This window comes from Acomys minous, assembly GCF_964271855.1.
Source record: "Acomys minous genome assembly, chromosome: 5".
Taxonomy (NCBI): domain Eukaryota; kingdom Metazoa; phylum Chordata; class Mammalia; order Rodentia; family Muridae; genus Acomys; species Acomys minous.
In genome coordinates this window covers 38,427,256-38,451,973 of record NC_140494.1, presented here as the reverse complement: position 1 = coordinate 38,451,973, position 24,718 = coordinate 38,427,256, and the positions used below count along the sequence as shown (strand labels likewise).

The 24,718-nt window shown below is 42.4% G+C and overlaps 3 protein-coding genes across 9 annotated transcripts in view; all 3 read left to right on the top strand.

The window, feature by feature from the left end:
* Positions 1-372: 372 nt before the first annotated feature.
* LOC311598071 (uncharacterized protein) lies at positions 373-9,283 on the top strand. 4 transcript variants are annotated; one of them, XM_084782894.1, is made up of 5 exons: positions 384-536; positions 2,082-2,252; positions 4,317-4,443; positions 5,457-5,552; positions 6,362-9,283. In XM_084782894.1, the coding sequence occupies exons 2-5, from the start codon at positions 2,229-2,231 to the stop codon at positions 7,117-7,119; spliced, it is 1,005 nt and encodes a 334-aa protein (XP_084639020.1). In that variant the 5' UTR covers positions 384-536; positions 2,082-2,228; the 3' UTR covers positions 7,120-9,283. The 4 variants fall into 4 exon arrangements, with proteins under 4 accessions (XP_084639023.1, XP_084639020.1, XP_084639022.1 ...); XM_084782897.1 differs by lacking the exon at positions 5,457-5,552 and having other exon boundaries at positions 373-536; XM_084782896.1 differs by lacking the exon at positions 2,082-2,252 and having other exon boundaries at positions 389-536.
* Positions 9,284-16,073: 6,790 nt separating this feature from the next.
* Positions 16,074-23,192, top strand: LOC311598070 (uncharacterized protein). 3 transcript variants are annotated; one of them, XM_084782893.1, is made up of 4 exons: positions 16,074-16,191; positions 19,210-19,336; positions 19,837-19,932; positions 21,244-23,192. In XM_084782893.1, the coding sequence occupies exons 1-4, from the start codon at positions 16,186-16,188 to the stop codon at positions 22,008-22,010; spliced, it is 996 nt and encodes a 331-aa protein (XP_084639019.1). In that variant the 5' UTR covers positions 16,074-16,185; the 3' UTR covers positions 22,011-23,192. The 3 variants fall into 3 exon arrangements, with proteins under 3 accessions (XP_084639019.1, XP_084639017.1, XP_084639018.1); XM_084782891.1 differs by having other exon boundaries at positions 16,101-16,484; XM_084782892.1 differs by having other exon boundaries at positions 16,103-16,385.
* LOC311598058 (zinc finger protein 58-like) overlaps positions 23,012-24,718 on the top strand; it is a 29,108-nt gene continuing 27,401 nt past the window's right edge. For both annotated transcript variants that reach the window (XM_084782858.1, XM_084782859.1), the window contains exon 1: positions 23,012-23,114. In XM_084782858.1, coding sequence (XP_084638984.1) covers positions 23,052-23,114 — 63 coding nt within the window. In that variant the 5' untranslated portion in view covers positions 23,012-23,051. The remainder of the gene's footprint in view (positions 23,115-24,718) is intronic.

The window sequence follows — 24,718 nt, the reverse complement described above, 5'->3', positions numbered from 1 at the left end:
CCTGAGATGCAAGGTCACCAAGGACGACTTCAATAAGCATCTTAAAGACATAGCGCTCAGTCCTACATCAGCTTCCGGCTTCCTTATATTTAGGTAAAGAAGATCAATCTGAGTTTTCAATGCTGTAGTAAGATTCCATTTAGCGTTAAAATCACAAAGTTTCAGCCGAAATAACCAGGAAACGTGATAAACATTACTGTTGAAGGCTCGACTCCCAGGCTAATATTGGGTGCTGCGACCACAGGACTTTAAAACACGATGAATCCCCTTGTGGCTGTGGCTGTCCCTGTCCTGAAGATTAGTTCCTAACATCTTGACCGGTTCCTAGCTGGGCTGGAAACCAAGCACCTTACAAACCTCAGGGGGTTCCTGGAAGTCCTTCGCACTGACTTGTGGGAAATGTAGTGCAGACCACTATGACATCATCAGAAGGGGCCATGGTTATCCAACTTCCGCGTTCACTCTTCAAACTTCCTTTTTCTGCAAAGTTAGGCGCCTGTCCTGCTCAGCGCTGGGCTTGAGTCTCTGACATGGAGGTTGGTGTAGGGAACAGCGGCGTCCTGCAGATCTGAGGGACTGTGCATGGTGGCGGGTCCTGCGCGGAGGGAGCTGACTTGGGCTGGGAGGGAGACAGGAGTAGCTGCTGACCTAGAGGTTCTGTGCTGAACTAGGCTGCACTACTTACTGCCTCTGGATGCAGGTTTGACCCAGAAGAGGGCATCATGCCAAAGCCATGTGCTGTGAGTGTCCAGTCTCTTAGGACGCCCCTGCTGCTCGAGTCCACCTGTGCTTCTGAGAATGGAGAAAGTTGGAAACACCAGGATTGCAAAGGCAGTAGGGTGGGTCCCCTGTCTCTGGTGCCTGAGCCTGTGCTGGCAGCCCCTGTTCCAGCTTGGGTGGGGTATCATGGTGGTACTAGCCGCCTCACGCTCAGAGGGCTGTTGTCAGATTTCTAAGGACACCTAGCAGGTGGGGCTTCTGACTCTCCTGTAGCGATAGCCTGCCTGGGACTCCTGGTTTGAGCTAACAGTTTCTGAACTTCCTACTTTACAGAGACAGAGTGCTGTGAGGGCGATTAGTTTAAAGGATGTCAGTCTCAATTCGTTGTAACAAATTGAAAGTTTTCAGGACAGCTCCTTTGAAATGGAGCCACTATACATACCCCCCTCAGACCTGAATCCCAGACGGACACTCCCATATAGTTACAGAATAATCCTGTAAACGGTATGATCCGAGCTTTGCTTTAGTCCAAGTAAATGACTAATTTTATACTGCACAGTAAAAACCCTGAGGCAGTTACAGCACATTCAGTTCTTTTTGATACAGTGTGATGTTTGATATTTTGGACCCCTGTTCAGGTGTGAGCGATGACTTGGTGTGATGAGAGAAATGGACCTCAGGATTGCTTACTGACTCTAGGCTTTAAGCATCACAGAGACCCCTCCAGCTGGAATTGCAATGGCCTCTCTACCATGTTATAGGAATCAGTCTCTTGGACTGCAGCCTCTTATTGGCTAGACCGCACCTTTCAGGATGCCATACCCTCCCATTGGCTCTCTGACAGAGGCAAGTTAGAACCCCACTCTTCCTTCATCATGACAGAAATTAAATATCTGCTCCACTCCTAACACCACGAGGAAGGAGCTGGAAAATTGGGGACTATCCGGCATATTCTGCCTTGCTAGTCCACACGTGAGTGGGCCATGACAAAGCACAGAACCATGACTTTCCCTGGTCCACCTCTTCTTCTGGGAATTGAGCCCAAGCCTCACACATCTGAGTAAGAATTTCTCCACTGTGGGGCGTTCCCCGCCCACTTTCCCTTTTCCTTTAATGCATTCTTCTTCAGATTGCATCTTCTGTCGTGCTGACTGATCAGCAGTCTACAGGTTTCTCACAAAGGTTTATTCTGGCTCAGCTCATCTTCAAGGGGAGGCAAAAAAGTGCCCTGCATTTGCAAGGGCAGTAGTTTGGTTTTATTGGATCTTAGGGTGTGACAGTGTGACAGTTGGGTGTTCAGTAAGCGTTGTGTGCAGTAGTTAGTAAAACAGCACTGGAAAGGAAGTCCACTCCACTCCCAGGCTCTAGCACAATGCTGTGGAAATGGAGAGTATTAGGAAGAGCATGCATGTCTCCAAGAGCCCACGTCTCCACAATGCTGAGGAAAAGAGAAAGTCTGAGAAGGTCAGAAACACAAGTGGACACCTGAAAAGACAAAAACGAAACACATGGAGCTACCTACCATAAGGAAGGTGGGAAGACTGTTAGGAGGAGAAAACTAGCTGTGAGAAGGTCATGGTGGCAGTGACACAACACAGTTGTGGCTTCTAGAAAGCTGGTGAAGGGACATAGCTCATGAGTGAGAACTACAAGAAACTGTGGGATGGGTTCTTCCAGGTTCTTTGGCTTAGTGCAAAGTAGCAAACAGTTCTCACTCTAATTGATTGGACCCACTCTATTTACATGTTCACATTCCTCTCAATGAAGTGGGAAACAAACATTTTAATGTTCTAAATCCAAGGACTTGATTTCATGTGATTTTTTTGTGTGAGTTTGCTTTTGGTAAGAAATATTAAGATTTCTCCTGATTGGTCCAGCATTTCAGACTGTCTCACACAGAACCTTAAGCTTAGAATTTCTCAACATTTAGGAACTGGACAGCTAATGCTATTTCTAGCTTGTTTAATCATTTCCCCTACTTTTATTTGGGCCCCTACAAAGATATTGTTCATCCCAAATCACCCAGAAGAAACCTTAAGAGGCCAATGCTTCATTTCCTTTAAGGGGGGTCTGGTAGGTTTTTGGGCTATAGAGGGTTATTGTCAATAGGAGTTGATTATATGTTGTTGTTGTTGTTGTTGTTGTTGTTGTTGTTGTTGTTGTTGTTATTATTATTATTATTATTATTATTATTATTAAGAGAGAAAACAAGGTTAAACTCAACAATGTCTCTCTTTTGCTTTATCTTACATTCCTTGGTTTGCAGATAGGGGTTGAAAAGAAAGAAGGGAAAATATAGAAATATATAGGGAAGTTAGAACAAAAAGTAGATTAGTGAATCTACTCCTCAACTTAGTTCCTCAGTTCTCACTCACAAGGTTATTTTTAATTCCCTGGTATAGAATTTTGTATAAGGATGCAACGTAAGTTTAATTCTAGATATGGTGGTATAGAATTCAACTTTAAGAATATGTCATACCCATTAAACACACACACACACACACACTCTAATATGTGGTATTGTGCACTTATAACTCAATTATAATATAAGGTTAACTTCCAAAACTTTGAAAGTGCTATTGCAGGCTTTTTAGGATAAATAAGTTGTACAAGTTAATTGTTAGTTGATCAAATCATGGTCATGCCAATCACTAGTCTACTTGTATCACAAGAATATACATCTTAGGTGTGGCAGATAGATGTGATTCTATAGAAAGATAAGGGAGGATAGTTAGATAAGGTCTTCAGAAACCTCGGAGATATGCAGAATATGGCATTTAAAATGTTTTTATTATTTTAAAGATTCACTGACAATGAGACAGGTTAAATCCTAGCAACACCCAGCCTACCTCAAAGAGGATGATGAGCATAAAAAAAACCTCCTTATGGAGATGACTTCAAGTGTGACAAACAAGCCACTGGGAAAAATGTCCACATTTCTACCACAGACACACCTCTGCCTTAAGAAGGGCAAACTTGCATGCAGGCAGAGTTGATGGCCAAACCCTGCCAAGACCAAGGAAACAAGTCTTCAATAGTTCCTGCCTCAGAAATATGTCTGTCATATATATTGGAAGGGCAGAGAGCATTCATAATTTCAAAGATGTCTCTCCAGTCCCAAATACTGCTTTGTTTTGGTTTTTGGTTTGTTGAGACAGAGTTTCTGTAACAGCTCTGGCTGTCTTGGAACTCTTTGTAGACCAGGCTGGCCTCAAACAGAGGTCAGCCTGCCTCTGACTCCTGAGTAAGAGTTCTGGGGTTAAAGGCATGAGCCACCATGCCCAGCTCAAATACTGTTTTGTAGGTGCAGTTATTCTCCGTTTTTATGGACCTTAAAAGTGGAATATCCGTAGGAGTGTCTAGGATCTCTTGTCATCCAATTTCCTTTAAGATGAGTCCTCTGTAACATCCCGGCACCACATCATAAGTTTTTCAGAGATATTGCTTCCGTATATCAGAAGCACTTGCAGCTCTCCTCTCACTATGGGTGACGTTTACATTTGTGTGGAGAACATGATGCCTCTTGGCATTTGCAGTATTACTGGTGGTTGGAATTAGCATAACCTGTGCTAGTCACTCTTTTTTCTTTATTTCAGGAAATGCTGTCATTCTGGGATGTGGCCGTTTATTTCTCTGCGGAGGAGTGGGAATGCCTGGGCCCTGCACAGTGGAATTTGTACAGGGACGTGACGCTGGAGAATTTCAGCAACCTTGAGTTCCTAGGTGAGGTATACTTCCCTGGTGAATTCTTAATTTATTGTCAATATCCTTTTACACAATATTGTTATTTAAAAATGATCATTAGTATTAGTGTTACCAGCTAGCTATCAATTAAGATACAGACACTTGTTATATTTTAAAATAGCCTTAGTTAACTGGGGGCAGGGCAGACATTAATCCTCTAAACTACTTTCCATAGTGGGGCAGGTATGGGATCCCTGCCTCAATCCCATGCCATGTGCTTCTAATAATTTCTATCAAGCTACCTCCCATCCATAATCCCAAATACTCGTTAATATTCTTTATCTGGGCCAGATTCTCCATCCATGCTGACCATGTGCTTCTCCTCCATCTAACCCATGATGGCCTTCGGCTCCTCTCCCTTTAGGTCTCTCTCTCCTGGTCTTTTTCTTCTCCCTAGAATTACCCCCTCTCTCTCTCTCTGGGTCCCTTAGCCACACCTATCTCCTCTGCCCTGCCCAGGTGGGATGGCTTTTTGTTCATTAAAAGGTGGGTCACAGAGACAGCAAGCAGTAATTAGCATCAAGATACATCAGACCATCCCCCAACACAGTATCTCATGAGGGACTGTGCTTCAAACAATGAGGGTCATGGAACGACTTTTAGGGACAGTTAGGAGATTATTTTTCTACCTTACAACTATTTTATTTCCTCTTGTGTTTTTTACCATTTATTGTTTTGCTTATTTTGTTATATATATCTTCCACATCAGCGGTTATGTTAGAAATTCAGTGGCAGGAGCAGGGAAAATATATGTTGTAGGGAATGTCACACTCTTTAGTTTTAATATTTTTCCTTGTAAATGAGTGAGGGAAGCTCAGGAGCTGCATATTCTAAATTCCTCTTAAGCATGCTGATGTTCCACTCAGGAAGCAATCACAGAACTGGTCTTCTACAATGTTCCACTGCATCTTCTCACTCCTTACGTGGATGAACTGGACATGTTATTTCCCAGGAGAACCTACTAACAATGTTGTCCCGTTGCCCACAAACAGGTCTTGCTTCCTATAAGCCATACCTTGTCACATTTTTGGAGCAAAGACAAGACCCTTCAAATGTCAAGAGACAAGCAGCAGCTGCCGTGCCCCGAGGTTTGTTGGAATGAGGGGGTCACAGGATAGAGTGGGAGGCCAGAGAGCCAACAGAAGGACGGGTTCTGCCATATAGAAGCTGTGGTATGGTGGAACGTATTTGTTAAGGGCCTCCTTTTCTGTATTTCACTGTCAAAGGAGGACCTCTGTCAGACATTTGTGATGCCTTTGAGTCTCCTAAGTTTCAGTTTCTACTGCCTTGAGGTCAGCTTGTGTTTACAGTGACTCCTAAGCTCTGCCATTTCTATGTGAACTTGACTTATTTGGCATAAATTGTTTCAGGAATTAATGTTTTTCATAAAATATACACAAAGCTTCCTTCTTATATTCTTGAAATATATTATTTACTATTGTTATGGGCAGTCTTCTTGTACTGTAGACTAACATCTGTACTTTCCAAAACTAAAGTCTGTACTTGGATATGTTCATGTGTATACATGCATTCTCTTAGTTTGACCATTATACTTTCTCTTTGTCTAGATAATACTTTGATATTTTTTCATTAGCATAGTGCTCTTAAGGGTTTTCTTGATTGCTGATGTTCCCCCTTCCTACATGTTTGACCTTTATTAATGTTTCTTTTTTTCTGTGTTCTATGTTGTCATGGTCTTATTTCAGAGGAAGGTTACATGGTTTCCACCTGTTCTATTTTGAACTAGGTTTCCTTGAATGCAGGTGTAAAAATTAGAATACACCTCTCATTTATATAGAAAAATTTAATATGAGTAAATATTTCCATTTAAAATAAGCATTTTCAGCACAAAGAATGTTGCTCTGCTTTTATTTATATTTCAACTTTTGTTCACCAGGAAAAAAATGCTATACATGTAAAGAATGTGGCAAAGCCTTTGATTGGAACTCACGCCTTATTAACCACCAGAGAATTCATTTAAGAGTAAAGCCCTACAGGTGTGAAGAGTGTGGTAAGGCCTTCCGTGTTCCTTCATTGCTTTCTGCGCACCAAAGAATTCATACGGGAGAGAATTCCTACAAATGTGAAGAATGTGGCAAACTGTTTTCTTATTCCTCAAGGCTTAAGCAGCATCAAATTTGTCACTCCCAAGAGAAACCCTACAAGTGTGATGTGTGTGGCAAGGGCTTCAGGTCTTCCTCACATCTTGATACTCACTTGGCAGTCCACTCCAGGAGGAAATCGCACAAGTGTGAAGAGTGTGGCAAGGTCTTTAAAAATTCCTCGCAACTTTCTAGGCATTTGAGAGTCCATTCTGGAGAGAAACCCTTCAAGTGTGAACACTGTGAAAAAGCCTTCTCTACTCGTTCATACCTTTCTCAACACACGTTAGTTCACACTGGGGAGAAACCTTACAAATGTGAAGCATGTGCTAAACTGTTCTCCTGTGCTAGAAACCTCAAGGAGCATCAAAGAATTCATTCTGGAGAGAAACCCTACACGTGTAACGAATGTGGCAAACACTTCAGAACTTACACAGCACGTTCGAAACACCAAAGAATTCATAGGAGACAGAAACATTACAAGTGTGAAGAATGTGGCAAAACCTTTCACCAGTCTTCGAATCTTAAGCAGCATCAAAAAACTCACCTGTGAGAGGAACTGCACAAGTGTGAAGGATGTGCCAGTGACTTTTGTACTAAGAACTTTTGCAACACTGGATAATTCACACTGCAGTGAAGTGCAACATGTGTGAATAATGTTGCAGACCCTATAATCAGCTTTCTAGTACTTCTCAGCAAATGGTAGTTCAAATTTCAGTAAAATAGGACTAATGTTAGTGTTCATTAAAATGTTTTACACTGTAAAGAAATCAAAAAAAGTCATCTGAATTGAAACTCTATATGTGTGGGAAAGTGGTAAAGCCTTTCATATCATTCAGACCTTACCCAGCAGAGAAGAATCAATATTGGGGGTAGGTAGACATAGGGGAAGAATTTGGGGCAGCTTTGTCATGCAACCCACATTTCTGACCTCCATAGAATTCATCCCAGAGAGAAACACCACAACTGTGAAAGGTGTGACAGTGTCTTTAAAGGCACCACACACCTTAAGGAAAGCACTCATATTGAACACAACCATACAAATGTGAAGAGTGTTGAAAAGGTGTGATATATTTTATATATTATTCAGCCCTTGTTAACATCAAAGAAGTCACACATGGTAGTCTCTGCAAATGTACAAAGTATGGCAATGTATTCAGCTGTTTTCTGTTGCTCTATAAGAACCATTGTCCTTGTGTTGGTAAGGAGCTCCACAATTGCTAACTGCTTGTGGCAAGCCCTTTACCTGACCATCATATGTGAAGTGTCCCCGAAGACTTTATTCTAGGGGAAAACTCTTTACACCCAAACATTGTGGAAAAAGTATCTTTTGACCATCATTAGCACACAGAGTCTGCACTGTTGAGAACTCTGCAAATGCTGATGCCATGTCTTACTTCTGTTCTCACCGTCACAGCCAAGCAGTATGTGAGAGTGTCAATCTGGATGGAACTGGCCCATGGGCATGTCTATGGGATGTCTTCATGAATGCTCATTGATGTGGGAGAATCTAGACCAGTTTGTTGGCTTTGCAACACCTGGTCATGTAGTCCTGCTTGGACAAGACTACTTCCTGAATTGTAGCCAGAGTGCACAGGCCTGGTAGACACTTCCCTCTCTGGTTCCTACTTCACTTGCTGCCTTAGATTCCTGCTTTCTCCCCCTTCCCTGGCTTCCCTTGATGACAAAGTGCAGCCAGTGAATGGAAATAACCCTTTCCCCTCCCCCCAAGGAGTTTTGGTTATGACATTTATCACAGCAATAGAAATCCAACTAATACAGTAAGGAGTGCGGGATTGCTTTCCACTCTTTATGTCCTCCTCAGCGTCAGGGCCTCCATATGGACACAGTGTTCTAATGAGTGATGAGCGAGTTCATATGTGTTAGAGACCCTTTTCATATGACTCAGGCAGAAACTTTGTCCAACATATAAACCTCATAGAGCATATTATACCAGAAAGCAATGTGGAAGACAAATTGTGTAGCAAAGTCTTTTCAAATCTTAGAAATCAACAGAAGGGAATTAATGTAGAAGATCAATACCATAAAAGTGGAATTTTGGAAAAATGAGGCATTGCTTGAAATTAGTGTGACATCATCGTTTGATGTGATGGAATGAAACAAGTCATAGGTATCAGAATCCTTCAGATCACTCATGTCAGAGGATGTCAATGGCCTTGGGAGCCAGCTTGGTTGCCAACAAGACCCGCTCCTGTATTTGTATTCCCAGTGTCCACGAAACAGAAGGGGAATTACCTCTGCAGGTCATCCTCTGAACTCCATGCATGGGCCACTCACAGACATGTGTTCACATGTACACACACACAACACAAAATTAAGGTGTATTGTTTAATCTTTGGATGTATTATAAAGTCACATTCTGAAGTTCAGTGGTCAACCTTCAGTAGAGTCACCATTTGCTCCATGGTCTCCTGAACTATCCCCACAGCGCCTGTGCCTCCTTGTGAGGAATGCAGCACGAAGGGGCCTGCACTGTGGCTGGGGAATTGGTACAGGCTCAGTGTGGTGGGCATGCAGGATCGTGAGAATGTCACTAGCAAGGCATCTGCTTCACTGGGCTTTTTGGTTTTTTTGTTTGTTTTTTGTTTGTTTGGGTTTTTTTGTAAATGACAAGTGACAGGTGTTTAACCATTTGTTTATATATATAAACCCAGAAAATATTACCTTCAAATATCAATTCCTTTTTGAAATTCAAACCTGAGAATTGACAATTTTTTCTATCTCTGTGCGTATGTGTGTGTACATACTTTGTACATAAGCCTGAAGACATCAGAACAAGGGCTCTTATCCCCTGAGACTGCTGCTACATGTGCTTGTAAGCTATAATATGCATGTTGGGAAACAAACCGAGCTCCATTGGAAGAACATTAATTACTTTTTACTCCTGAAGCACCTCTTTGGCCTGCACACATGGCTTATCAAGTTTCTCCAACTATCACACCAAATGCAGAATGTTTCCATAGGAGAAAAGTGTTCATTATACAAAATTCTTTATTAGAAGTGTTAAAATTGTTGGCAGGATGTAAAAGCAACTTTTATTCTTCTGTTCTGATTGTTGTCTTGGAGGCTTACTGCCTCTGCTACCTAGGCCTAGTCCAGGTAGCTTCTAGCCTCTGTGCAATCTCACCTAGGCCTAGAGTGTTTTCAGTCTCTGAGACTTACTGCTTAATGAGCTCACCCTTCCTTGTTCTTTCCGAGCTCTGGGCTGGCTGGTTCAACTCAGCTATTCTTGCTCAAACTCTTCTCGCAGCTACCTTATTTAATTTGCCTTCTCTCTCAGCCCAGAACTGTTCTGCTTGGCCTCAAACTAACTCAGCAATCTGCTCTAATCTTCTGGCTTCTTCTCATTTCCTAGCTCGTTCCGTCTTCACGTGAGTTTTCTCTCTGCGGTCCATCTCTCTATTACTGTCCTGGTAAAACTGCCTGCCTCTCTCTGTAAAACTTCTTATTAAGTAGATGCTCTTTCCTCTCTTCTTGTGAGAGGTGGGCATATTCTAATCTTTCAAATCTTCTGATTCGTCACCTTTTCTGCTTCTCAGACAACTGTTGTTTTTAATTAATATTATCAGTATGACCGGCTAGCGATCAATTAAGACACAGACACTTATTATATTTTAAAATAGCCTTAGTTAACCTGGGACAGGGCAGATATCAATCCTCTAAACTACTTTCCATAGTGGGGCAAGTATATGATCCTTGCCCTATCCCATGCCATCTGCTTCTAATAACTTCTATCAAGCTACCTCCCATCCATAATCCCAAATACTTGCTAATGTTCTTCATTTGGGCCAAATCTCCATCCATGCCGGCCATGTGCTTCTCCTCCATCTAACCCATGGCAGCCTTCCTTTCTTCCCTTCTTGTCCTCTGGGGTCTCTCCTGTGGTCTCTCTTCTTCCCAGAATTCTTCTCTCTCTAAGCCCAGGAACCTTAGCCACACCTATCTCGTCTGCCCTGCCCAGGTGGGATGGCTTTTTATTAATTAGCATCAAAATATATTAGACCATCCTCCAACAGACAACACTTTCAACATGGGTGCTTCCTTCTACAAACTAACATTACCTTCATTGTTTGTGATTAAAGGTATGTATCATCACGCCTGGACCTAAGCTTTTCTTTACCTGATCCTTGTTCTATACCAGACTGGCCTTAAACTTAGATCTTTTTGCCTCTGTCTCCTGGCTTAAAGGTGTGTTTGTATTCTAGCCAGATCACACAGACCTAGAAGATCTTTGGATGTAATCTCTCGCCAGCCTAGAGGTCCTTGTATATGATCTATTGCAAGAGCAGCCTTGTTCTAAGTTAGCATTCCTCTATAGCAGTGTCTAAAAGACATATTAGGCCAGAGCATCTGGATCTGCTAGACTTTTCCATGTGTATGCCTGGGTCCCTAATATCCTGTGGAGTGAGGCTTCCTCCTAGATCCTGCATGCTCAGTTCTGCCTGTACCATGGTAGCTGCTCCTCCTCCTCCTCCTCCTGAACAAAATAAACCCAGTAGGAAGAACTAGAGACTGCAGAAAAGTTGGTAATGAATGCTGCATCCTCAAGGATGAGCATTTCTCATATGAAGGAGTGCCTCCTGAGTTAGCTGTCCATGTAACTAACACACACACACACACACACACATACACACACACACACACACACACACACACACACACACACACACTGAAAGCCTAGCCATGCTCAGAAGTGCTAAACCCTTAAGGTTGCTGACAATGCCCTTCAATTCTGCATTCAGGAGGAGGACAGAACACTCATGACCTCATTCTAACCTGACATGCTAATCAAAGACCTATTGAAAGATTATTGAATTATTATTTTAGTGAAAGCAGCAGTTACTCCTTAACTAGGTATATACCATATAAATAACGATATATTTAATTACTTGATAGTACAATGCTGCACAATAATTACTCCACCCTAAACCTCCAAGCTAGTACAGTTTCCCACCCACTCAGATTTCCCACATTCTACTTGCTTTTAACTCATATCCTAGGTCTGGCTCATTCCTTCTTCTGCTTCCCTGTCCTCTCCATATGCATCCCTCCTGTCCTTCCTGCTCCTTCTCCTCCTCTCACTGGCCTAGGATGTCCCAGCCTATTGTCTGTTATTGTCCACCTTTGGCTAGTTGGCTTTTATTGGGAATACAGAGAAAAAAATGGTGACACGTTTACACAAACTTGAGACAGGAGATACTTAGAGTAAGCCCAGAGTGCAATAGCCTGATTGAAACAGAATAGTGGGGTAGAGAAATCAGCACTTGAATGACCAGATCAGAAGAACATTATACCAACAAGGATCTATGTGAACTCACTGCTTCTTGACTCTAGTTTCTCCAAGTTGAGGAAGCTGTTCCCTGTCCCTGGGTTGACACACTGCCTGCAATAGAAGAACTGAATAGGAACCTCGAACCTTCTTCCCTCAGAATCAGCTTCCCTGTGAATGAGTATGCATCATGACAGCACGAAACCTTCCTGTGATGGGGTTTGTATCTTTGTCTCAGGCCTGAGCTGCACAGGAATCCTCACTGCTTAGACCATGTGGGCATTCTCGGTACTCCTCGGTTCCAATGGGACCGTGCTACTACAGTGAGCTCATTTGACAGTCCTGTGAACATATTTCTGATACCTTCGTATTCAAGGAGGAATCACCTCAGTGTTCTGCTCAGGAGAAGTGAGGGACGTTCAAGGCAGATACATTTGATGTTCAAATAGTGCCAAATATGAACCCTGACAGGAGCAGAGGAGAGACAGGAAATTCAACAAGGGACATGATATGTAAAGCAGAGAGAAATGTCCTATAATGTTCAATGTACTCAGAGTCAGTGCACACACCAATGTGATCCCAGGGGCCCTGCCCTCCTCTTAGATGCAAAGGAGGACATAAGGTGCTCAGAGAACACTTGTTTTTAAAATATTTATTTATTTATTATAATTTATTCATATTATATCCCAATTGTTATCCTCTCACTTGTATCTTCGTGTTCCCTCACTCATGATAAGTTTTCATAGAAGTCAATGGAAACTAACACACTGTCTTCCCTAGGCCAACTGCAGGTGAGCCTCAGCCCAATGGAGGCTGGTAAAACCTTGGAGAAGAAACACAACCTCATGAATGATGCAACGTGACCCTGCAGTGGCACAGTGCAACAATCCCTGCCCTGCTGTCGGTATCCCAGGAGTTCTCCTAAGTCTCTGTATTCCAGACTTCTAGACATTTCTTCCTGTCTATCCATCTGTCTGTCTGTCCATCTGTCCATCCATCCATCTGTCCATATGGCTGTCTTTTTTCTTTTTGATTTCCTTATACAGTTCCCAGAAATTACTTTTCTTTTCATCATTAAACAAATCTTGAATGTCTTTCCTCTATAGCAAAGATGCTAAAGGCAGTGGTTAATTCATTCAGATACTTATGCAAGGTCTTTGGTTGGTTGCACAATTAAAATACATTTTCTGAGAGCCAGATAGTGGCTGAGCTGTGGGGTCAGGAAGTCAGCAACAAAAGTAGTTTTACTACCGTTCATGTTGTAGACTGCATTGTACACTTGAGTAGTAGGAAGTTAAACTAGTACCAGAAAAAAAGGGGTCCTGATAAACAGCAAGAAACCTGATTTCACGGTACAAACTCAGATTGTAAGTTGGTCAGCATTCATTAGTCCTGTGCTGCTGTGAACACTTCAACGGCTGTCTTCCGAAAGTAAGTAACTGATAGTCCCACTAGGTCCGTCATCCCTCCATCCTCTCTTCTTGCTTTCCCTCCTCCCTCCCTCTTCCTATCTTTCCTTTGGTCTTTCTCCTTTCTGCCTCTCTACTTCTCTTCCTTTCTTCCTTATTCACTCCCCTCCTCGCTGTGGCCTGCCTGCCTTGCTACTTATTCACTGAGGGGTTTGAATTACTTCTTAATGACTAACATTCCAGCAATCCTGGAAAGAGAAGCTTGGGTTTGGCAAAATGCATACCAGCCAGAGAAAATCATACAGTGTGCACTGACTCCTGTAATGAGGATTTAGTCATCTATGAGGGTCTTTCAGGTAATATGTTGAAGAGTATCTCCATTTACTGGGTGTTCAGCACCTCTGCAGCTGATAATGGGAGCAGACCCATGATGAGAATAAGTGAAAAGCATTCAGTATGGATAGGAACATAAATTGCAGTGGTATTAGTGTAAGTAAGGACAGAGCGAGTGACACTCAGCATTGGTGGCCTGGGCAAAATGAAATGGTTTTCCTTTTGAACCAGGGTATTATGGGAAACCCCACAACACCATAGTGGGAATCCCTCCTGTTTCATCACCTGGTATGGTCTGGGTATGATTTATGTATATGTCCCGAAGATTTAGTCATTATTGTGAAGCATTAAAAAGGGTAGAAGAGGTGGGACCTTTGGGGGCGGGCAAATCAGGATGAGATAAAGTCACCAAAAAGCAACCCCAAAAATTGAATCCTATTGGCTTTGTTAGAGTGGGTAGAAGGGCCACACTGTAGTTTCCAACACATGATTTCATGCACAGCCCTGGGACTCTGCCAGCAAGGCAGGTGTCACCAGATGAAGGCAGAGCTGTAAAGCATCTTTCCATTTTTAGTCCCCAAGGCTGTGATATTCTGTTACTGCCAATGGAAGATGAAAGAATACACACACTCAAGACAGATATGCTGCAAATTCTACTTTCTCTCTATCCTAGAAACAAAACGTAATGACACAAGACCTCAAACACACTCTGCAGCCGAGAGAACACTTGTGGGTGAGGAGTCTTCACAGGCACATGCACCTTACTCAGGAGCCACAGGAAGCTGGCCTGTGTCTAACACGTGCAGCTGTGACCAGAAATCGTCCCCAATGTCTCCAGGTTCTTACAGAGCTCAGCTGAGGTAGCAAATGCCCCCTCTCCCCACACTTGCTGAATGGAACCATCACTATGAGCTCAAAAGCCAAGTGTAGGGTGCAGGAAGTGTGAATTGACCAACTTGTGCAAGGCAAGGCCCTTGCAGCTCTCGGCATCACAATATTTCACAGTGTTGTTGATTCATTTTAAGTTCTTTATTTTTTTAACATTATTTTTGAGATTATAATATGATTATATCACTTCATCTTTCCCTTCCCTGCCTCCAAACTCTCCATATACCACCCATTTTTCTCTTTCAAACTCATGGTCTCTAGCTTTCTCTAAGTTGTGTATCTATATCTAGACCTATATAGACAGGTGTGTGGGGGTGGGTATAAAATCTGTGACGCTTTAATACAAGAAACCCACTAGCTACGTGTGACCTACTAATTACTAGTGTGCCCTGTGGCAACAGGTGTGTGTAGGCAGGTAAACATGCACATAAGTTCATCTGGTCATAGACAAACAAGGACTTTCTGCAATCTCCTTTCATTCTTGACCAGCAGTATCTATAAAATGGGAACAAAAAATAGACCACAGAGTGTGTATGTTATATTACAAGGGGTAATTTTAAATGCAAACAGTGTTTTCCTCATCAGAGGGAGTTAGATGGAGGTCTGCGGACTGCCTTTTAGTATCTGCTCAGAGAACACTTGTGGTGACTGCTTGGTTAAGTTTGTGAAAAGCCAGGGTAAGGTGGCTGTGATAGACAAGGTGTGGTAGAGTCAACAGGAAAGTTAAATCGCTCACCCAGATTAATAAAACAAAGTGTGATCAAGGAACCAACAGACAGAAAGATCTAGATCTTCAAATGGATTCTAGAGTTTGTCTCAAGTAAACTTCAGAGACCTGTACTTTTCACATTGTTCAATGATTTGAAATATCTCTGTAGCCCTGACTGATTCCCTTCATTGTGTGGATTCCAGTGTTCCCATGAAGCCTTCCCCCCCCCACCCCCCCAGCTGTGGAGTCTGATCCACGTGTGACTCACAGTATGTCAGCTCAAGAGAACAGGATTAAATTCATTTGTGTTACTGGGTTTTAAGCCAAGGCCGCCTTCATTATAGACACATGTCTTACCCTAATCCAGCCCCCTCAACTGTTTCTTACTTGGTATTTAGATAAATGTCTATAAACTTTCCTTAGTCTTTTTTACAACTCTTCTGACTTCAGCGTCTGAGTGCTGGATGATAGACAAGATTACTAAGGATGGCTTCAGTAAGCATCTTGCAGACATAACGTTCAATCCTACATCAACTTCCTGCGTCCTTAGATTTCGGTAAAGCGCACCAGTTTGAACTCTCCATGCTGTAGTAAGACTCTATAAAAGGCATACCTGAGCTTTAAAATCACAACGTTTTAGCAGAAATAACTAAGAAACATGATAAACATACTGTGGAAGGTTCGCCTCAGGCTAACCCCGGGTGCTCCGACCACAGGACTTTAAAACAGCCCAACTCAACTTTGGCAGCCCCTGGGGTAAAGCTTGGTTGCTGCCAACTTGCTAACAGTTGGGCTGGAAACCAAGCACTTTAGAAATCCTCTCTGAGTTCCTGGAAGGTATTCGCACTGACTTGTGGGAAATGTAGTCTGGACCACTATGACATCACCAAAAGGGGCTACAGCTATCAAACTTCCGCGTTCACTCTTCAAATTCGCTTCTTCCCAAAGTTAGGCGCCTGTCCTGCTCAGCGCTGTGCTTGAGTCTCTGACATGGAGGTTGGTGCAGGGAACAGCGGTGTCCTACAGATCTGAGGGACTGTGCACGGTGGCCGGTCCTGCGCGGAGGGAACTGACTTGGGCTGGGAAGGAGACAGGAGTAGCTGCTGACCTGGAGGTTCTGTGCTGAACTAGGCTGCCCTACTGCCTCTGGGTTTGACCCAGAAGAGGGCATCATGCCAAAGCCATGTGCTGTGAGTATCCAGTCTCTTAGGACGCCCCTGCTGCCTGAGTCCACCTGTGCTTCTGGGAGGGGAGAAAGTTGGAAACACCAGAATTGCAAAGGCAGTAGGGTGGGTCCCCTGTCTCTGGTGCCCGAGCCTGTGCTGGCAGCCCCTGTTCCAGCTTGGGTGGGGGGTATCATGGTGGTACTAGCTGCCCCACGCTCAAGTGACTGCTGTCAGATTTCTCAGGATATCTAGGAGGTGGGGCTTCTGGCTCTCCTGTAGCGATAGCCTGCCCGGGACTCCTGGTTTGAGCTAAGAGTTTCTGAACTTCCTACTTTACAGAGACAGAGTGCTGTGAGGGCGATTAGTTTAAGGGATGTCAGCCTCAAATCGTTGTAACAAATTGAAAGTTTTCAGGACAGCTCCTTTGAAATGGAGCCACTATACATACCCCCCTCAGACCTGAATCCCAGACGGACACTCCCATATAGTCACAGAATAATCCTGTAAACGGTATGATCCGAGCTTTGCTTAGTCCAAGTAATGACTAATTTTATACCGCACAGTGAAAACCCTGAGGCAGTTACAGCACATTCAGTTCTTTCTGGGACTGTGTGATGTTTGATATTTTGGACTCCTGTTCAGGTGTGAGCGATGACTTGGTGTGATGAGAGAAATGGACCTCAGGATTGACGGCTGGAATGTCTTTGAAACGGAGGTGTTTCCTTTAATTTAAAAGCATGACCAGCTAACTCCCAATGAAAATAAGCATCTGTAGACCAAGAGAATAAACAGAAATCCATCCAACCCTCCTTAGAGGAAATGGGGCGTTATTCTCTTAATGTTTCTTCATGATGATTTAGTGTGAATAATACCTTTGAATCCCCCCTCTCCCAGAATGGGGGAAATGGATAAATAAACCAGGGATAGTATTTATGGCCCATAACCCTCCATTTCTATGAAATTGAGAAGAGGGCTCCTTTGTGGAAAGGGTATCACATCCTTTTGAGTTGGTTTGCCTTTTCAACATACTCAGTGAAATGGTTCATTTCTTAGGCTGAAATAGAAACAGTTTGTTGTTCTTATTGTGTCGATTAGCATAGCTCTGAAGCCTGTTTTTTAATATATTATAAAAACTTGGTATACTAGAAATATTAAGATATAAAGTTTCATGGGGGAAAAGGTATGGCCTGATAAATATTTTGAGCATATATGTAGTTTAGTTGTTTTTCTATTTCCTTCCCATATTCTCTATTCATAGGCCTCACAATGTTTGCTGACGCTAAGCTTTTAAGCACCACAGATACCCCTCCAGCTATAGTTTCAGTGGCTTCTCTACCTTGTTTTAGCAATTTATCTCTTGGACTGCAGCCTCTTCTCATTGGCTAGACCCCATCTTTCAAGATACCATACCCTCCCATTGGCTCTCTGACAGAGGCAAGTGAGAACTCAGCTCTTCCTTAATCGAGACAGAAATTAAATGTCTGTTCTGCTCTTAACACCGTGAGGAAGGAGCTGGAGAATTAGGGATGATCCAGCATATTCTGCCTGGCTATTCCACACGTGAGCAGGGCATGAGAAAGCACAGAACCGTGACTTTCCCTGGCCAACCTCTTCTTCAGGGAAGTGAGCCCAGGCCTCACACATCTGAGTAAGAATGTCTGCACTGTGGGGCGTTTCCAGTCCCCTTTCCATTTTCCTTTAGTGCATTCTTTTTCAGATTGCAATCTTCTGTCGTGCTGAAATCTATAGGTTTCTCACAAGGTTTATTCTGGCTCGGCTCATCTTAAGGAGGAGGCAAAAAGTGCCCTGCGTTTGCAAGGGCAATAGTTTGGTCTTACTGGATCTTAGGGTGTGACAGTGTTATCTTTCTATTCCTTTGGGTATTCAGTAAGTGTTGTGTTCAGTAGTTAGGAAAAAGCACAGGGAAGGAAGTCCACTCCACTCCCAGGCTCTGGCACAAAGTTGTGGAAATGGAGAGTATTAGGAAGAGCATGCATGTCTCCAAGAGCCCAGGTCTCCACAGTGCTGAGGAAAAGAGAAAGTCTGAGAAGGTCAGAAACACAAGTGGACACCTGAAAAGACAAAAACGAAACACATGGAACTACCTACCATAAGGAAGGTGGGAAGACTGTTAGGAGGAGAAAACTAGCTGTGAGGGGGTCATGGTGGCAGTGACACAACACAGTGTGGCTTCTAGAAAGCCGGTGAAGGGACATAGCTCTTGAGTGAGAACTACAGGAAATTGTGGAATGGGTTTTTCCAGGTTCTTTGGCTTAGTAGGAAGTAGCAAACAGTTCTCACTCCAATTGATTGGACCCACTCTATTGACATTTTGACATTCCACTCTATGAAGTGGGGAACAGACAATTTTAAGTCCAGTGATTTGATTTCCTGTGATTTATTTGTGTGTGTTTACCCTGAGTAAGAAATGCTAAGGACCTAGGATCCTTTTCTCAAGTCAGCTGTGATGACTGTGGTAGAAGGAAAGAGAACGGCTCCCATAGGCTCATGTATTTGAATGCCTAGTCACCAGGGAGTGGACTATTTATTTAACGTGCATGATTGTTTCAGGAGTGTGCATCTGTAACACATTGTTTTGTTTTCTGGGACTGGTAGGATCTCCTGCAATCCACTTTCCTTAAAGATAAGTCCTCTGTAACATCCTAGCACCACGTTACAGTTTTTCAGAGATATTGCTTCCGTATATCAGAAGCACTTGCAGCTCTCCTCTCACTATGGGTGACGTTTACATTTGTGTGGAGAACATGATGCCTCTTGGCATTTGCAGTATTACTAGTGGTTGGAATTAGCATAACCTGTGCTAGTCACTCTTTTCTCTTTATTTCAGGAAATGCTGTCATTCTGGGATGTGGCCGTTTATTTCTCTGCAGAGGAGTGGGAATGCCTGGGCCCTGCACAGTGGAATTTGTACAGGGACGTGACGCTGGAGAATTTCAGCAACCTCGAGTTCCTAGGTGAGGTATACTTCCCTGGTGAATTCTTAATTTATTGTCAATATCCTTTTGTACAATATCTCATGAGGGACTGTGCTTCAAACAATGAGCATCATGGGGTGACTTTTAGGGACAGTTGGGATATTATTTTTCTACCTTAGAACTATTTTATTTCTTCTTATGCTTTATATCTTTTATTGGTTTGCTTATTTTGTTATATATATATCTTCCACATCAGCGGTTATGTTAGAAATTCAGGGGCAGGAGCAGGGAAAATATATGTTGTAGGGAATGTCACACTCTTTAGTTTTAATATTTTTCCTTGTAAATGAGTGAGGGAAGCTCAGGAGCTGCATATTCTAAATTCCTCTTAAGCATGCTGATGTTCCACTCAGGAAGCAATCACAGAACTGGTCTTCTACAATGTTCCATTGCATCTTCTCACTCCTTACGTGGATGAACTGGACATGTTATTTCCCAGGAGAACCTACTAACAATGTTGTCCCGTTGCCCACAAACAGGTCTTGCTTCCTATAAGCCATACCTTGTCACATTTTTGGAGCAAAGACAAGACCCTTCAAATGTCAAGAGACAAGCAGCAGCTGCCGTGCCCCGAGGTTTGTTGGAATGAGGGGGTCACAGGATAGAGTGGGAGGCCAGAGAGCCAACAGAAGGACGGGTTCTGCCATATAGAAGCCGTGGTATGGTGGAACGTATTTGTTAAGGGCCTCCTTTTCTGTATTTCACTGTCAAAGGAGGACCTCTCTCAGACATTTGTGATGCCTCTGAGTCTCCTAAGTTTCAGTTTCTACTGCCTTGAGGTCAGCTTGTGTTTACAGTGACGCCTAAGCTCTGTCATTTCTAGAGGAACTTGACTTATTTGGCATAAATTGTTTCAGGAATTAATGTTTTTCATAAAATATACACAAAGCTTCCTTCTTATATCCTTGAAATATATTATTTACTATTGTTATGGGCAGTCTTCTTGTACTGTAGACTAACATCTGTACTTTCCAAAACTAAATTCTGTACGTGGATATGTTCATGTGTATACATGCATTCTCTTAGTTTGACTATTATACTTTCTCTTTATCTAGAGAGAACATTTTGATTTTTTTTCAAAATTTGATATTAAGAGCATAATGCTCTTAAGGGTTTTTGTTTTGTTTTTTGTTTTTTTACTGATGATGTTCTCCCTTCCTACAAGTTTGACCTTAATTAATGTTCCTTTGTTTCTGTGTTCTATGTTGTCATGGTCTTATTTCAGAGGAAAGTTACATGATTTCCACCTCTTGTGGTTTTGAATTTAAGTTTCTGTCCTGACCCATGGGACAGTCAATGGGAGGGAGACCCTAGAAACGGAGGGGAAAGGGTACAAGGAGGTGCATGAGAAATGTAGACAAGACAGGTTTCTGATCAAGTCTCATTTATTGAAAATCATCACAGAAGTTTTATGGGTGGTTACTGGGGCAGGGATATTTGTGTGAGCGAGGTCGCTATGGATACCCAACTGTGAAATGCTCCAGCAGTTATCGACTTTTACAGCTGCTCTAACCACAGAAGGGGGAAAAGTTCCAGAAAGAGAGAAGTTGTAAAAGGTCTGTTGAGTCAAGCAAACAGCTCCCGGGACTGCTGTTCCTGGAACAGGGTGGCCTCATGAGCAGCTGGCCTTTATCTGAGTTTACCAGTAGTCTTACTGGAAAAGCTAGCTTATAGCCAGGATGGAGTAACTCCTCTTACGAGCTTGGGGGTCTTAGAATGATCGTTCCCCCACAAGTTTCCTTGAATGCAGCAGTAGACACTAAAATATGCCTTATCATTTATTTAGGAAAATTTGAGTAGGAGTAAATGTCTTCATTTAAAATAAGCATTGTCAGCATAAAGAGTGTTGCTCTGCTTTTATTCATATTTCAACTTTTGCTCACCAGGAACAAAGGGAACAAAGAACTATACATGTAAAGAATGTGGCAAAGCCTTTGTTTGGAACTCACACCTTATTAACCACCAGAGAATTCATTTAAAAGTAAAGCCCTACAGGTGTGAAGAGTGTGGTAAGGCCTTCCGTGTTCCTTCATTGCTTTCTGCGCACCAAAGAATTCATACGGGAGAGAATTCCTACAAATGTGAAGAATGTGGCAAACTGTTTTCTTATTCCTCAAGGCTTAAGCAGCATCAAAAATGTCACTCCCAAGAGAAACCCTACAAGTGCGATGTGTGTGGCAAGGGCTTCAGGTCTTCCTCACATCTTGATACTCACTTGGCAATCCACTCCGGGAGGAAATCACACAAGTGTGAAGAGTGTGGCAAGGTCTTTAAAAATTCCTCGCAACTTTCTAGGCATTTGAGAGTCCATTCTGGAGAGAAACCCTTCAAGTGTGAACACTGTGAAAAAGCCTTCTCTACTCGTTCATACCTTTCTCAACACACGTTAGTTCACACTGGGGAGAAACCTTACAAATGTGAAGCATGTGGTAAACTGTTCTCCTGTGCTAAAAACCTCAAGGAGCATCAAAGAATTCATTCTGGAGAGAAACCCTACATGTGTAACGAATGTGGCAAACACTTCAGAACTTACACAGCACGTTCGAAACACCAAAGAATTCATAGGGGACAGAAACATTACAAGTGTGAAGAATGTGGCAAAACCTTTCACCAGTCTTCGAATCTTAAGCAGCATCAAAAAACTCACCTGTGAGAGGAACTGCACAAGTGTGAAGGATGTGCCAGTGACTCTTGTACTAAGAACTTTTGCAACACTGGATAATTCACACTGCAGTGAAGAGCAACATGTGTGAATAATGTTGCAGACCCTATAATCAGCTTTCTAGTACTTCTCAGCAAATGGTAGTTCAAATTTCAGTAAAACAGGACTAATGTTAGTGTTCATTAAAATGTTTTACACTGTAAAGAAATCAAAAAAGTCATCTGAATTAAAACTCTACATGTGTGGGGAAGTGGTAAAGCCTTTTGAATAATTCAGATCTTACCCAGCAGAGAAGAATCAGTCGTTGGGGGTAGCTAGACATAGGGGAAGAATTAGGGGGCAGTTTTATCATGTAATCCGCATCTGACCTCTGTAGAATTCATCCCAGAGAGAAACACCACAACTGTGAAAGGTGTGACAGTGTCTTTAAAGGCACCACACACCTTAAAGAAAGCACTCATATTGAACACAACAAATACAAATGTGAAGAGTGTTATGTATTACTCAGCCCTTGTTAACATCAAAGAAGTCACACATGCAATGTCTGCAAATGTACAAAGTATGGCAATGTATTCAGCTGTTCTCTGTTGCTCTATAAGAACCATTGTCCTTGTGTTGGTAAGGAGCTCCACAATTGCTAACTGCTTGTGGCAAGCCCTTTACCTGACCATCATACATGAAGTGTCCCCAGACACTTATAGCTAATTATAGTAGAAAGCATTACGTAAAGACAAATCGTGTAGCCAAGTCTTTTCATATCTCAGAATTGAACATAAGGGAATTAATGGAAGGAAGTCAATACCATTAAAGTGGGCTGCTGGAAAATGAGGTATTGCTTGGAATTAATGTGACATCATTGTTTGATGTGATGGAAAGACACAAGTCAAAGATATCTGCATCATTCAGATTACTGAAGTCAGAGGATGTCAATGTATTATAAAACTAAATTATTATATAGCCCTGGATATCGGATATGCCAGGAATAAGAAAGTAGAAGATCTATGAAGGAAAGCTGCAAACAATCAGTAGAGCATGCCAAGGAGACACAGAGGCTCTGTGTCTACAGGTGAAGTTGGAAGGGAGAGGCCACCTAAGGTATTTGGATCCATCCCCAGGGCAGCAGTTGCCCTAGATGTCAGAAGTATAGTTATCAATTTGGGCATTTTCCTCTGATTTTGGTCTGATCCTTCCTTGCTATATTCTGATTATTCTGTTTTAGAATAGGAATTTTTATTCTGTGAAATGGTTTGGTGGAAGTATATAATTTATTTTTAAGTTACAGAAGCCCATAGTTTAGAGACTGCCTTGAGTCTCTGATGGAATGTGGACAGCAGTCTTCAAATTCTTTAAATTGTTAAGTATTCTGTAGACCTTTCACACTGGATCCTATTTTTCTTATGGGATGAATGTAAGAGTTGGAAAAAGGGAAGGAATGTTATGTTAAAGTTATGCAGCTGGAGCCAGCATAGTGGTTTGGGGAGCAAGCTTGGTTGCCAACAAGATACAGGTATTTGTATCCCCAGGGTTCACAAAATAGAAAGGGAATTACCTCTGCAGATCATCTTCTGAATTTCATGCAAGGAAACACACAGACATATGTGTTCACATGTACAGACACAAAAACCACAAAATTAACACAAAATAGTATAAAGTCATAATCAGTGGTCAACCTTCTGTAGAGTCACCATTTGCTACCTGGTCTCCTGAACTATTTACACAGCACCTGTACCCCCCCCCATGAGGTGTTGCCTCTGTTTCTTAAAAATTAGACTTTATTATACAATCCAACTGTCCTATATAAGATTGAAGAGGGTCAAAGGGAAACAAGAGTAAACGTTCCTGTATCTGTTCCTTGGGACAGATCCCCAGGTGTCTTCTGGCCTGCAAGCTGGTCATCTCCCCAAATCCACATGCAATCCTGCTCCAAAAAGTGCAGCCTTCTCCTCTCTTCTCCACCTGCGTCTCTCTCAGGCCTACAATGGCTGGTCTGGGTCAGGATCCCTCTCCCCATCAATGTTTGACTACAAACACAGTTTCTATATGCAAAACAATTCTTTCAGCATATTGAGAATCAGTAATTATATTAATAGACTCGGGAAAATCTAACAATACAGATTGCATACAATTCTGATTTTTTGAACTGATGTAAATGGGCTTTTAATCACCTTAGTCATTTTATCAGACTTATAACCAGCTGTACCCAATTTATTTGCATCAGTGAAGAAGGTGGGTGACCCTGAGATTGGTGACCTCTTTACAATACTTGGAAGGATCCAATTAGTTCTTTTTATAAACTGTATATGTTTTCTTTTTTGGTATCTATTGTTAATGTCTCCCAAATAGTTACTACAAGCTCTTTGCCAATCTTCATTAATTACCCATAATGACATAATCTCAGAATCAGTAAGAGGCACTACAATTTCCGATGGGTCCATCCCTGACAGTTGATGCAACCTTATTCTTCCCTTTGTAATCAATTCAGAAATTTTCTCCATGTAATTTTTTCAATTTTTTGCTTTGTTTATTTGTCAGGAGAATCCATCAATTGTAATTATATGCCAAGACCTAGGTAACAAGGAAGGCAAAGGAATTCCAGGTTGAAGCTAACCCATGGGTTGAATCACCTTGTTTATGGCCCCCAAATCTGTTATCATTCTCCATCTGCCTGAGTTTCTTTCTTACCACAAACACAGGGAAAT